General features: G+C 37.1%; 1 protein-coding gene across 1 annotated transcript in view; it reads left to right on the top strand.

Annotated features, from left to right (window-relative positions):
- Erc2 (ELKS/RAB6-interacting/CAST family member 2) overlaps positions 1-14,012 on the top strand; it is a 678,261-nt gene that overhangs the window by 228,801 nt on the left and 435,448 nt on the right. The window contains exon 4 of the mRNA XM_071614554.1: positions 7,465-7,539. Coding sequence (XP_071470655.1) covers positions 7,465-7,539 — 75 coding nt within the window. The remainder of the gene's footprint in view (positions 1-7,464; positions 7,540-14,012) is intronic.

The raw sequence follows: 14,012 nt of genomic DNA, 5'->3' as shown, positions 1-14,012 counted from the left end.
TATTTCGGAAAATTACAAAACCGTGCACTGTGTTATTAACATTATACTATGTATAAAGAAACACATGTGTAATGAAGGCATAGAACCGTTCATGAGAAAGACACTACCCTTAAGATGTTTGGAAGAGTAGAGATGAAGAAGGCTGGGGGACTTCAACAGTTTCTGTTCTATTTTAATTGTAAAATACATATGATATAAGATTTACCATTTTAACATATATAGTTAAGTAGTCATATTGTTGTACAATCAATCTTAAGAACTTTTTCATTTTCCAAAACTGAAACTCCGTATTCATTAAACAAATCTCCCATTTCCTCCCAACTACTCTTTGGAATCATCCTTTTTATAAGTTTTAAGTACTGCATATGAGTGGAATTAAATAGTATTTGTCTTTTATTGACTGGCTTTTTTCACTTAATATTGCCTTTAAGGTTCATTCATGTTGTAGCAAATGTTAAAGACTTCTTACTTTTTAAGATTGAATAACATTTCGTTGTATGTATATATGACATTTTGTTCATTAATTCAAATGACTTGACCCTTGAATTGCTTCTGTTTTTTGACTACTGTTATAATATTGTTATGAACTTGAGTATACATATCTAAACTATTGATAAATGAGTAGTTAAACAGTAGACTGTTCAAATACAGTAGCCAGAGGTTCTTTTCTCTTCCCTTTCCTCCCACAACACATTGCAAGCAGACTTCACTCAGACTGTCCACCAAAACTGTTCTAGTTGAGATTACTCATGACTTCAGCTAAGTCCAGTGTGATCAGTTCCTTGACCTCATCTGATTGTCCTTTCAGCACCATTTAATATGGCAGTCACTCCCTCATAATGGACACAGTGTCTTCACTTGCCCCATTCCTCATTCTCTTTGTACGTCACTGGCTATTCCTTTGCAATCTCCTCCTCACTTCTCAGACCCTTTAGAGTTGGAGTGCCCTGGAGATCAGTCCTCTCCTCTCTGTGCTCAGTACCTAGTTGATCTCATCTAGGCTCACAGCTTTTAATGACATTTATTCACTGATTCCACAATTTGTAATTATCTCTCTTACTTCTCCCCTTATTTATGCAGTTGCTTGCTCAACATGTTCACCTGGATGGCTAATAGCATGCTAAGCCAGATTATAGGTTCCTATAACTCCTGCCTCTTCTCCATGAGTTTTTCCTATCTTGGCCTTCCACCTCTGTTCTTCCTGCTGTTAAGGCTAACAACCCTGGAGCCATCCTTTACTTCAGTCTGTCTGTGGTCCCCAGGCAAACCATCAGGAGGAAGTCAAGTCAGCCTCACTTTCAAAACATATGCAAATTCAACTCCTCATTGCCTCCACTCTCTTGCCCTGTTCCAAAGCTCTTGCATTCCTTGCTGGGATTATTCCAGCTAGTTCCTTTGGTTCTGTTCTTATCATCACCCTTCTAAAACCTTACTGCAATTCAATGGCTGGAGCAGTTCTTTGAGAATGTGTCTAGTATTATGTTTTGCCTTTGCTCAGACCATCCAATGGCTTCCTGTTTTTCTCAGGGAAAACCACTGTCCCCAGTGCATTCTAAATTGTGGCCCAACTTCTCATCATTTCCCAACTTGCACTTATTTGATAAAAAATTTTCCCTATCCCTCATGCAGGTCTAGCCACACATCCAGCATTTTCTGTTCCCTCTGTGTGAAATAAGCATACAGTGTAGTTCTCATTCTCTCTAGATCTTTGCTCACATGTCACCTTTCTGTGAAGCGTTCCTTGACTATTTAAACTTGCAATTGATCTGCCCCTCCCTAGTCTATCCCATCCCACATTCCTGACTTATTATCCCTCATAAGAATTGTAACAAAGTAGCTTAGTCTCCTTTTAAAATTGTACCTTTTTCCACATTCTAATCATGAATAAAAATCCCATGAGGGCTGAGGCATTGGTGTGTTTGGTTTACAACTGTGTTCCCTTATCCTCTATATCAATTTATAATTTGAATATATGAATCTGCCATATCCTAAGACTGAAGTGAGTTTGAGATTATAGTGTTAACTTTCCTGTTGACTTCACCAGTTGTGTGTGTGTTTGCACCTATGTGTGCACATATGAAGGATTGACCTAGAGCCTTGTACATGCTAGGAAAGTGCTGTACCACTGAGCTACTCCCCTGTCCCCAAGATTGTCAATTTAAAAACATGATTTCAAATTCCTTGACAATTTTCCCTGAAATCTGAACATGCTTTTGACTGCTTCAACATATGGAGCATAGGGCAGAAATGATCCAATGGGACTTACAAAGTTAGGTAATAAAAGACCATGCTTTCTCTTGCTTGTTTTCTGGAACTCTTTCTCTTGGAGTTTCAACACCTAAATGTAAGAAGTTGTATTGACCTGAGCCTGACATACTGTGAGGAAGCCCAAGCTACACAGAAAGGTTGTATGTTGGTATTCATATTGGGAATTCCAGTTAAGTCCAGCCTCCAAATGATTTTCCAGTCAAAGAACTATTTAATCCCTAATAATGGATTCATCAGTGCTCCCTATCATAAGCTCCAGACATTATGCCACAGAGATGAGCAATCCCTACTCTATGCTTTATAAATTCCTAACTTAGAATGCATAAATAAAATGGTGGTGGTATGATACCCTGATACTAAGTATGTGGTGGTTTGTTACACAGCAGATTTCCAGAACAATAATGGAGAAAGACAGGTAAAAATAGTAGTTATCTTTAGAAAGAAAGTTAAGCGTTTTTTTTTGTTGTTGTTGTTGTTTGTTTGTGTTTGTTTTGTTTGTTTTGGTCTACTGAAGAAACTGTATATTATGGATGAACATTTTGCCAGGCTTGTCTTGAAAGCTGGTATCCATCTGAATTAACTCACTAAACTCTAGACTCTCATTAAGTGCCAAGAAATGTCATTCTGATAAGCTACCCCATATATCATACTCAAAATTCTAGGTTATTGATACAGTTCCTTGTTGATCACCCAAAATTGACTGGCAGTTTTATACCAGCTATATGGCCAACCTAGACATGAAATTATTGGAAAATATATATGATCTGGAGATCAGTGTCAGAGTGGCATATTATTTTGTGATGCTGCCAGTTTTCTTCTTTAATGTTTCCCTCTGCTTTTAAAACTGAGAATTGGATATAATTAGAAATATCAACCAGAGATTAGTATTTCAGGGTCAGCTACCTATTTAAAATCTGAAGGGCATTAGACTACCCCCCGCAGCCCCCTGCCCGCCAGCCGTAAAACTTATTTTTCTACAGATTGGAAAAGGAATGCCTGAGGTCTCAGGCTGGAACTACAGGCTCCTGACTCCTAATACAGTGCTCTTTCCTATCAATAAATGATTCTTAGATCAAAGTATTTCTGGCATGTTGAGCCAATCCCTGTACAAAAATGGTACATACCATTTTGTTTATGTGCATGCTTATGTACCCATTTCTGGAGAAAATCTGCACATTCCAATTGATTCTTAAGGGTTTTCTGGGTCACAGATCTCTTTTAAGTGCCACTGTATTTGATGACTTAGATTTCAAATGATAGTATTATCAGAATAAGTTAAATCTTGTTCTTCCTGTGTGAGAGAACACCAGGTGCTCCTAGGGAAATCCATGAGTTAAGATTGGTGCACAATGGGTGATTCTCTGAGGTAGTTAGGGATAGTTAGTAAGATAAGTTGGCTGCTATATGCTCTCTATATTTAGAAAAATTTGGCAAGCGATCATATGCTACAATCTCTTTCTCTTTCTCTAAATCTCTTCTATGATTCAAAAGCAATGAACAATACAGAACTGATAGGGTTTTAAAGCAATGATATGGGATTTTCACAGAAAGAGGCTGGAAGCTCAGAGACTTATTAGAAGTTTAATTTTCACTCATACCCCCATCTGGTGTAAGTGTCAAACAGCCTTTTCAAATAGTGTTTCAGGAACCCAGGCTCTATTTATCTTAGGGCTTTGCTGTCTTCTTGGATCTTGGAGTCCTTTACCTCGAGACAGCAGACAGGAAAAGAGGGAGGGTGGAGGACTAATTGGGAAGTTTCTATGGAAGGCAAGTTTTTCATTTCTCTCCACATTCCTCTGGCCAGGAATAAAACCCATCTAGATACAAAGGTGTGCTGATGGTAGTGATGGGCTTCCTGGCAAGAACTCTACTCTTTGAAAGAGAAGCATCAATCTTTTTTGGGCAGTTGATCCTCTGTCATAGGCAGAGCATTTTCCCCTCTTCATTGTTATTTAATTATGTTTAGTGCTTAGAGGTGGACAAAAGTCTTAGATTGGACTTTTACTCATTCCATGTAGTGTGGATACTAGGTTATAATCCTCTTTACCTGACAATTTAGGAATTTGAAGTCAGGATTGAAAAATAGGGTAGTTAAGAAAATTAGAATTATTCTTTTCTCTCTCTCTTTTTTTTTTTTTTTAAAGAAGTGACACAGAGGACAAGGGCCCTGTTTGGATTTTGAGCTGGTTTATATTACAATAGAATTTGTATAATTTTAGAAAAGAGAACTCTGTTTCCATTTTTGCTAAACCATTGCCATAAGTTTGGCTTTTTTATTGCACAATCTTCCTTAACAATATTTTTGTTTTTGGCAGAAATTATAATAGCACATGCCTTTACCCTATGTTTTTTATTTTCACTCTGTTGCCTAGTTGGTTCTTGATTATTTTTACTTGTTTTGTGCAAGCTTAACCTCTCTCCTCAAATTATCTCATAATTTTTATTCTGGAACAGTATTCATGGTATAAATTTATCATGGATTTTATTTCTCAGTCTTTCTTTTTGAGTATAATTTTGATGCCACTTGATATTAGACCTCATGACCTGTGAAAGTTATTTCTCTTCTACCACTTACTATAGAAAAACTCTGAGTGATTTATTTTCTATGTTCTCTTCTATGAGATGGTATTGGTTCAGAGAACTCCAACAATGTTGCAGGTAATGTTGAGGGCTGAGCAGCTTTTTATGAAGTTCATTGAAGTCCTCCTAGGATTTACACCCTAGTGTACTAAAACTGGGTTGTTCTGATTCATGAAAGCTGATTGAAACTTGTTCTACCAACTAATGTTACAAATTAAATTTAGAAACTCATAATTAAATTGCATGAAAACTCAAAACTCATTAATTTTTAATTACATTACTGTTATCTAGGATATTGAGGTTATTACATATGTTGTGTCTGCAGAAAACACTACCCAATGGTGTGTTATTATGCCCATTATCAATCAGTTTTCCATTGCTATAACAATATGCCTGACACTAGGTACTTGTTTATTTAGCTCATAGTTCTGGAGGTTAAAAGTACAAACAGCCTGGTGTTGGCTCTGAGGAGAGCCCCTATGGCTATAGGACATCATGGTAGGTGTGCATAGGAGCAGGAATGATCACATGGTGAGACAGGAAGACAGAGTGAGTAGGGAGGGGCCAGTTTTGCTCTTTTATAAAAACCCTCTTATAAAAACTAACCAGAGTCCCATGAAAAACACCTTAATCCCTTCTGAGGACAGTATCTCCTAATAAGTTCCCACTAGGCTGCATTTCTTAAGGGCCCTGCCCCTTCCCACATAACCATACTTAAAAAATTAAACTTTGGGGGACACAAGTAAACCATATCCAAATCATTGCACTTCCCAACTCTGTATTCAGTTATGCTACTCAGGTGACTTGAAGTTGGCCATGGTGGGTACTGTTTTTTAAATGGGTACCAGAAACCCACTGGACTCACCATATAGAACATCTTCTTCATTTGGTAGTGCTAAGACTTGCAAGAGAGAAGTAGTGCAAGGGACACTGTAGATGCTTAAAAAAGGACAACTGCCTAGAAGACCACTCCTTCAGGAAAACCTCTGCCATCTTCAGGAAACCTAAACATGCTTATATCCCCACCTCATTGCAGCCCAGGGCCTCCCAAACACACAGGATCTCTTTCTCTATTAAAAAAAAAAAAAAATAGGTTCAACAGTACTGACCCCATCCCTTCCAGGAATATGTTAGGGGGAAAAACATCCTAACTGATGTGAGAGCATTTTTATGTAATTAGGAAGCACAGTTTTCAAATTGGAGGTTTTCCGTAAGATTGCTGGTTTGTACTACTAATGGCTTTGAGGAGAAAATATCTTTTCAGACTGAATGATTTCCCTAGTGCTGATCCCTGGACAAGTGCATCTTGGTCCATGGTCAAGATTTCTAAGGCCACTGGCGTAAAAGACAACACAATAAGATGTGGTCAAAAGGTTATTTGGACTCTCTTTTCACGTGGGATTTGGTTGTTACAGTAATTTTTACATTCATATGCCCTATCTTTATGAAATGGTGGTGACAGTAAATGGTAGTAGTAGAGGCAGTTAACTTTAAATACCCTTACTTTGAAAAAGCTAGAAATTATATTAGTCCTCTTTCTCACCTCCCCATTTTTTTTTAACATTTCAATAGTTATAAACCAGTAGTTCTAAAAGCATAGAACTACTCCATATCGACTCTAAATTGATTTTTTTGGAAGCAGAAACAAGTCTTAATGGAATTCCTCCATGTCATTTTTTTATTCCTGTCATTCCCAGCAGCCTGGGCAGGCAAGAGCCCTTTTTTTATTCCTGTCATTCCCCACTCTCATAAGTGAATAAGACAACCAAAGCATGGCCTGAAGAAGCCTTATCTTTATCTCTCCCTTCTGCCAAGACAACTTTTCAAAATCTTGACAAAACTGTTCTTTTGAGGAGAGCGTGCAAAACTGAGCCTTCAAGCTTAAAATCGCAAATATGTTGTTTGCTCTTTCCCCCCCAAAACATTCATTATTCCAGGAGTTCTTGGGTTCACATGTGGCTTTAACCATTTGTGTCTCTCTTCTAACACTGTTGATATTAATGCCAGTTTTAATTTCTTGGCATCATGACACATAAGCATCACCCACAGTTGCGTTTTTTTTTTTTTTTTTGAGCAAGGATGGAAACTGTAAATTTGGAAGCAAGAGATTCACAGGGTTTCATCAGATCACTCTGAAAAGTGTCACAGTTGCACTGAAATGGTTTTCAATTGCTCATTTCAAACCTAGCTCATTAGCAAAATGCCATGCTTGCAGTGGATTTGCAGCCACGTTAGTCATTTTCTTTCCTCTGTTTCCTTGCCGTGTTTGTGTTGGGAGCGCAGAGTAATGTAATTTAGTAAATTATGATTTGATGGCTGGGCATCAGCCCCAGTGTTGAACAGTATTTGGACTATGATTACTTGCTGGCTTTGTCACAGTTGACATTAATTATTGATGGAAGTTTTAGAAATAGCGCATGTGCCAGGAGCGTTTCACCGGAACGCAGGCTGCCGGCAGGAGGGATGCTGAAGAGTGTGGGGGAAGAGGCACCTGTGGCTTGTTTATGTCTGTGAACAGGGAACCTGGACCCAGTGGACTGTGTGGTAACTGTGTAAAGGACATGGTGTAACGGAAGGATGAACCGTCAGGCTTATTTCTATCGTGTTCCTCCCCAGGAATTACACCGAAGAAGCCAACTTCAGCCGGAACCAGCCAAGACGAAGGCTCTCCAGACTGTCATTGAAATGAAGGTAGGAGCTGAGCACATTTGTTCAAAAACAGCTGTGCCTTGTGAATTTTTTCTAACTTGATGGTACCTAACAAACATGTGAAATGAGCCTTGTGTTTTTCACTAGGCACCCTGGTGTGTGTTTTGCTTCTGCATCTTTTTGCCTTTCTGAGTGCATTTAATTTATTAGTCTTTTAATTAGGATGCGTTTCCTAGGCAAAAGAATAAAGGTATCAAGTATCCCTTGGCTGAAAGGAGCTGGGTTCATTTCCAAAGTATGGCAAATGCCTTTAGCCTTAAGGGAGGTTTTTGGTTTTGGGTTTTTTTTTTTTTTTTAATGTGCTTTAAAAGTAAATTTCTAAAGCTAGAATAATCCCCCACCCCTGTTGATATTACAATGAAAAGATACCTTTGAGAAACTAGAATTTGACAAAAGAGAAGCTATTTTAAATGTATCATAATAGAAAATAATCAGAATTATACTATCAGCAAAATTTACTTTTCAAAGAAAAATACTTTCTTATGACTCCAGTATTTTCTCCTTAAAAAAGTCTGGAGGTAACAATAATTTATTAAATACAAAGTATTCTATTTGGCAATGGAGGCAAAGACATAAACTAAAGGAATTAAAAATTTTTTTTCTGAGTGAATTTAGGGCATGTATAAAACAATGAAGTAAATGAAGGCCAAGCTATAATCTGTGATTAAGAAGCAAATCTAAATGGAACACAGTTGCTTGTCCAGTATCTATTGGAAGTTTTTTTACTTCCATTTTTTGCCAGAAGGAAGCAAACATTTAAAATATTTGTCTTAAGTATAACTAATTCTTGATTTAAATTGTTCTACTAAGAAAAATGCTTTTGTAATGGAGCTGTTTGCAGCCTGCAAATTCCATACTTGTGTTTAATACTCAGAGTTTCCTGGACACTATTGGCCTACAAGAACATTCTGAAGCTTGCTGATAGGATAATGAGTTTTCTGTCTTTCTTGCAACACATGATTTTGAGTTGTCTGCCCAAAATTTCCCAAGTCCTAGGGAAAAAGAAACAAACATGAACTATTAAATTCTTAGTATGTACAGTTCTGACTTGGGATTTTTTTTCATAGTCTTTATAGTGTTTTGTCTTTATCCAGGTGAAGTGTGTGTGTGTGTGTGTGTGTGTGTGTGTGTGTGTAAATAGTATAGAACATTGGCTTTAAACTGTGTGTCTCTCAAGTAAGGTTACATGAGTCAAAGCACTCATAATGTATTTTCAGCAAATTGGCTTGAAAAGAATCATTAAAGATAACAAATACTAATAAGATTAAAAATAACTATTGATGTAGCTTACAAATTGTTTTAAATTTATATGATTTTGTAACTTATTTTGAAAAGATACTTATTCTACATTTGGGGGACGGTGGTTTGTTTATAATTGAGATTTCATCCTTATTTCACATTGCAACCAAGCTTGAAATTTGGTTAAGGCTTAAAAAAATTGAAAAAGGAGGAAAGACATAAAGAAAGATAAAAGAAAAGAAAGAAAAAGAAGAAAAAGCAAAAAAAGACAGAAGGACAAAAAACTTGACTTATTTTGCAAAGGGTAGCTCAGTCCTACTTGTCATCTACCTCCACATTCACCTCCCCAGTCCCCAACACAAACAGCATTAGAGAATTGGAGGTATATACAATATATTTCCAAATTATTATTTTTTTAAAAAAGTAAAAGTAAGTTAAAAAAATCTTTGGAGAAATCAGGAAGAGGCATCTCCCCTAATGTGGTGGGTATTTTCTTATTCAATATCTCTATCCGAAAACAACTATATTTGTTGGATTATAGTTTACTATTTCTAGCATCATGTCTTATTGGAAAATAAACAAAAAAATAATAAATATGAACACTCATTTAAACCATCTACATGGGAAGGAATGAAAAATGAAAACATGATTATTAGGGTAAATTCATATATACATGTTATCAGTAAATTGAGTCTAGAATTTTTCTTTTTACTGTATTCTAATGATGCTGATTTATAGACATAGGAACATGTTTTTAAGACAAAGATCGATATATATACATATATATCACTATATATATGTATACATATATATATGCAGATTTATACATGTATATATATATATAGATCTTCATTTGACTTAAGATCATGTTTCTGTGTCTACATATATATATATATGTATATAAACATATATAAAATGCAAAAAATTGTTTTTGTATATATGTATGTGTATACATACATATATATTTACACACACACACATATACATAAATACACACACAACTCAATTTTTGCACAAATATATATATTTATGCATATGTCAGGAAACTGAGCTTGAGTTTTTCTGTTGTCTTTTTTGGTGCTTATTAATTTACAAATTGAATACCTTATGTTTTATCAGTGGAGAAGTCTGGGTCCCATTAGCATCTATATTCAACACACCTAAATTGAATTATGGAGGCAGCTGGTGGAGGGTCATCTTCTTGGCCATGTGTGTAGCTTGTGACAGGCTGTGATCTCATCCGATTTCATGCATTAGAAATTGGAGGAAATGTTCGAAACCAATATTGTGGGCCTCAGAGTTGAGTACCAAACTGGCCTTTAAACCTGGAAGATAAAACTTGGGACCCTCTTGTATCTTAACTTTAGGTAAACTTGAGTGTCATCTTGTGCCTTGACATTAGTGTCATCTAGTGTGGTGGCAAAATCTAAAATTAAAAAGAGTTTTCTTAGAGTAAATAAAGCTCCTTGGTTTCAGGGAGATAAGAGATAAGATATTTCTACTTGTCTCTTACTACTTAGAGAGAAACTAAGAGTGAATTTCTGAACCTCCATCATCCCCACCTACACACTTTGCACCAACTCAAGCAAGGTGTTTGTTATGAAAGTCTACAAAATCTTGCCTAAATCCATGCACGATTTAAAACCACAGCCTTGTAGCTCTAGTAGATCTCTGTGTACCCCTCTGGACTTGGATTGTTGAGAGAGAGTATGTCTCCATGGAGTGAATGCTTGAGAGGCCACCTTCCTGCATCAAAGCAGAGGTAGTTCTCTTGCAGATGTCAGTGACATCTGCTGCCAGCCAGTTGAGCCAGGGGGCTAAAATCACCTGAATGAAAATGAAAGGAAGCAAAGTGAGTAAAGTTATTTGTAATCTGTCTTCCTGCAGGAATCTCCAAGTTTTAATTTTGATCCTGATTTGATCTGGCAGGTATGTTCCAAATTTGCGCTTAGAACACTGTGTGTTTCTTGAAAAAATTTAATTTCTTGTAGATGTTGTGATGCTCCATCTTTTCTTGATATTCTGTCTAAAGATTCTGTACCAAGTTCCCCTTTTCTCCTCTTAGGGACAACTGTCAGTAAGAAAGGCAGTTAAAAGGCTTTTGTCATGTTTCTTAAATGCTAATTACTCTGAAAGAATGTGTTTCTAACCTGTTTTTGCTATAAATTTGACATGACATGAACATGATGTCCAAAAGTTTCACTTTCTTGGATTCATTTGTAAAATTTTACCCATTTATTTAAAAAAGAACATGAATTACAGTAATGGCAGTATTTGTCAGATAACCTCAAAGCTTTTTTTCTTTGTTAGATTTTCAGTCTCTTAGAAGTTCTAACTAATTCAAAGTGGCCAAATCCAAAAGGAAATTTATTGGCTCTCACTTACCTGGAAAAAGTCAGTTATTGCTTCAGGCATAGCCTGATTCAGGCTCAAAAGGTAGTAGTAGCTCCTGTTTTCTTTCATCCCATTTCTGATCTTAGCTTTCAGCTTCTCCCTGCCTATCTGAGAAAGATGGCTGTAGCAGCTCCAAAAACCACAGAAGGAAGAGAAGGGAGAATGTTACGTTTTTTTAAAAAAGCAAAAATTCAACCCATTCTAGAACAAGGGTTCTTGTTAAGTTGGGAGTGAAGATTTATGCTTTAACTTAACAGTCCAGATTGAAAAGAGAATGCATGGTGGTCCTTCGTTCTCATTTGTTTAATCCATTAAAATGATGCTTATTCATCAAGGAAAACAACTTTCCAGTAGCATAATAGAAATTATCAAAGTTTCAGCAGAATTTATCAAATGGAACATATATGAGTGGCATAAAGATTTTGGTGAAAGTTGCAGAAAATATATTTGATCTGGTGAACTTGTTAACTAAAGTGGATTAAGAAGCCAGGGCCTCTGACATCCTAGGTGTCATGGAAGACCTGGGGTGATATTGTTCCCATGTTCCCTCCCAGAGGAACAAATGGAATTAGTGATCAAAATCCCTAGAGGGACACTGATACAAGACAGTTGGGAAGTGCAAAGTTAGAAGTTACTGTGTCCCATTAAGAAAAAATGAGGGCTAGGGACATAGCTCGGTTGGTAGAGTGCTTGCCTTGCATGCACAAGGCCCTGGGATTGATCCCCAGCACTCCCCCGCCCCCCCCCCCCAATAAAAAAGAAAAGAAAAAAAATGAGGGGATTGGAGAGAGGGAGTTATCCTGGTGGGGGTCACTGGAGGGACTGCCTTGTAATTCATTAATATCTACCTCTCTTTAGGGTGTTTTCCTGTAATGTATTTTCTTTTACAGTAAAGGTTTAAAAGCAATGGGTATCAAGCAAATATTTAATAAAAACATACAACATTAAATAGAAGACCAATAAATGTAACAACAACAACAACAAAAGAAGCCAAGCCTAAAGCCACTAAGAAACAATATTTCTGTTGGTAACTAAAGTAAGGATTGAGGGTATTTAGCTTTTTAGTCATGTGACTAGTTTAGGCATTAGTATTCCCTGAATGACATTTGTCCCCATCAACCTTTTCTTTTCTTTTCCTGGAACTGGGTAATAAGCAAATAAGCAGCACAAGATTGACCTTGACTAAGCTGCTGAAGTATAACTGTGCTGTTTGTGAAAGAATGTGACTTTGCATTCAGGTGGGGAAGTTGACTTTTGTGATAAAAACTAAGGACTGCACCTTGTTTTTGTGCTCACACAGATGACAGCTCTTTTCTGTGGGGCTGATCTGCATTGGGTTAAGTTTTCCATAGGAGGTTTATTGATCTTTTGGTTAAATTCAACCATTCAGTTCTATGAGGGATAGAAGGGATGCACCAGAACAACATGAAGCCCAGAGCTTGACAACGTGCCTGAGGTCACACAGCTAGGAAGAGAAAGAGTTTGAACCCAAACCTAGACTGTGTATCACAACCCAATAACCTTCATGAACTTACTGGATCCTGGGTTTTAGTCAGAGATGCTATGAAGTGGCTGCCATATTTCTTTTTGCTCTGGGCTCTACTTTGGTTTATTTCGCTCATCTAAGAGTCTGTTTGGGGTCATAATTAAAATTATTTCTTCTTTCAGGATGCTGTATTTCTAGGAAGTGTATCCAAATCCAGTTTTTCTAGTGAAACCAATCAAGATAGCTTTTAGGCCTTAAGAATATGGCCCTTACCATGTGTGGTGGCACAAGCCTATAATCCCAGCAGCTTAGGAAGCTGAGGCAGGAGGATCCTGAGTTCAAAGTGGGCCTCAGCAATTTATTGAGGCCCTAAGCAACACAGCAAGACCCTGTGTCTAAATAAAAATTAAAAAAAACAAAAACAAAAACCCTGAAAACAGCCTGGGGCTGTGACTCAGTGGCTAAATGCCCCTAGGTTCAAATTCCTGGTACACACACACACAAAAATATGGCCCCTCTTCTCGTGGTTCAGATATAGAGGAGCCGCCTAGTATGAGAGGTCCTGGGTTCAATCTCTAGCACTGAACACATATAAAAGAATATGGTCCTGTCCTTTTGTGGATATTAAATAATAGCAATAAGACAGTATCTGTAATGGCAACAATGCCACCTGAGCCACCCTTGACACCTCAATGGCACTATCACACATGGGGGTGAGGCGCTTGCAGTAAATCTGTGAATATTCATAACTGTACTCATTCCACAGATGAAAAAGCTGTGACTTAGAATAACCAACCTGCTCAAAATCCTACTGCTAGGGAGTTGGCAAAATTGGAGCACAAGTTTCTTCCCAAAGCTCTTGTTTTCTCTTCATCTCCTGTCTGATTTTACTGAAGATAGCCTGTCGGTTCAACTGGTTGTTCTTTCAACATTTATTTTGGAAATTATACACTGAGTTTTGCATCATAGAAAAGGTAGAGGGCCAGAGATGCCTATTTGATGTATTTTGATAGGCACAGAACTATACTTCGTGCTATAGGGCAATACTGATGCATTTTACATGAATCTGTTATCAAGCCTCCAAATAAGTTTCCAAATATGTATCCTATAGCCAGCATATGCCCTGTTTCCCCCTCTGGATTTTAATTCTTGGTCTGAAGGCCCCCAACCCATTTTTAAAACAGTGTGGAGTGATAAATTGTTCCAATTTATAAAACCTTGTGTTTTTGATGGGCACTATCTATTTATAATACCAGAATTATCCCTTAGCTTATTTTTTTTTCCTTTGGGAGATGTCCTCATCTTCTCATCTTTCAACTTAAAAGTTAAATGGGAC

The sequence above is a fragment of the Marmota flaviventris genome, chromosome 1, assembly GCF_047511675.1.
Source record: "Marmota flaviventris isolate mMarFla1 chromosome 1, mMarFla1.hap1, whole genome shotgun sequence".
In the NCBI taxonomy this organism is placed as follows: Eukaryota; Metazoa; Chordata; class Mammalia; order Rodentia; family Sciuridae; genus Marmota; species Marmota flaviventris.
Note: the sequence above shows the minus strand (reverse complement) of the source record. Positions and strands in the feature narration are given on the sequence as shown.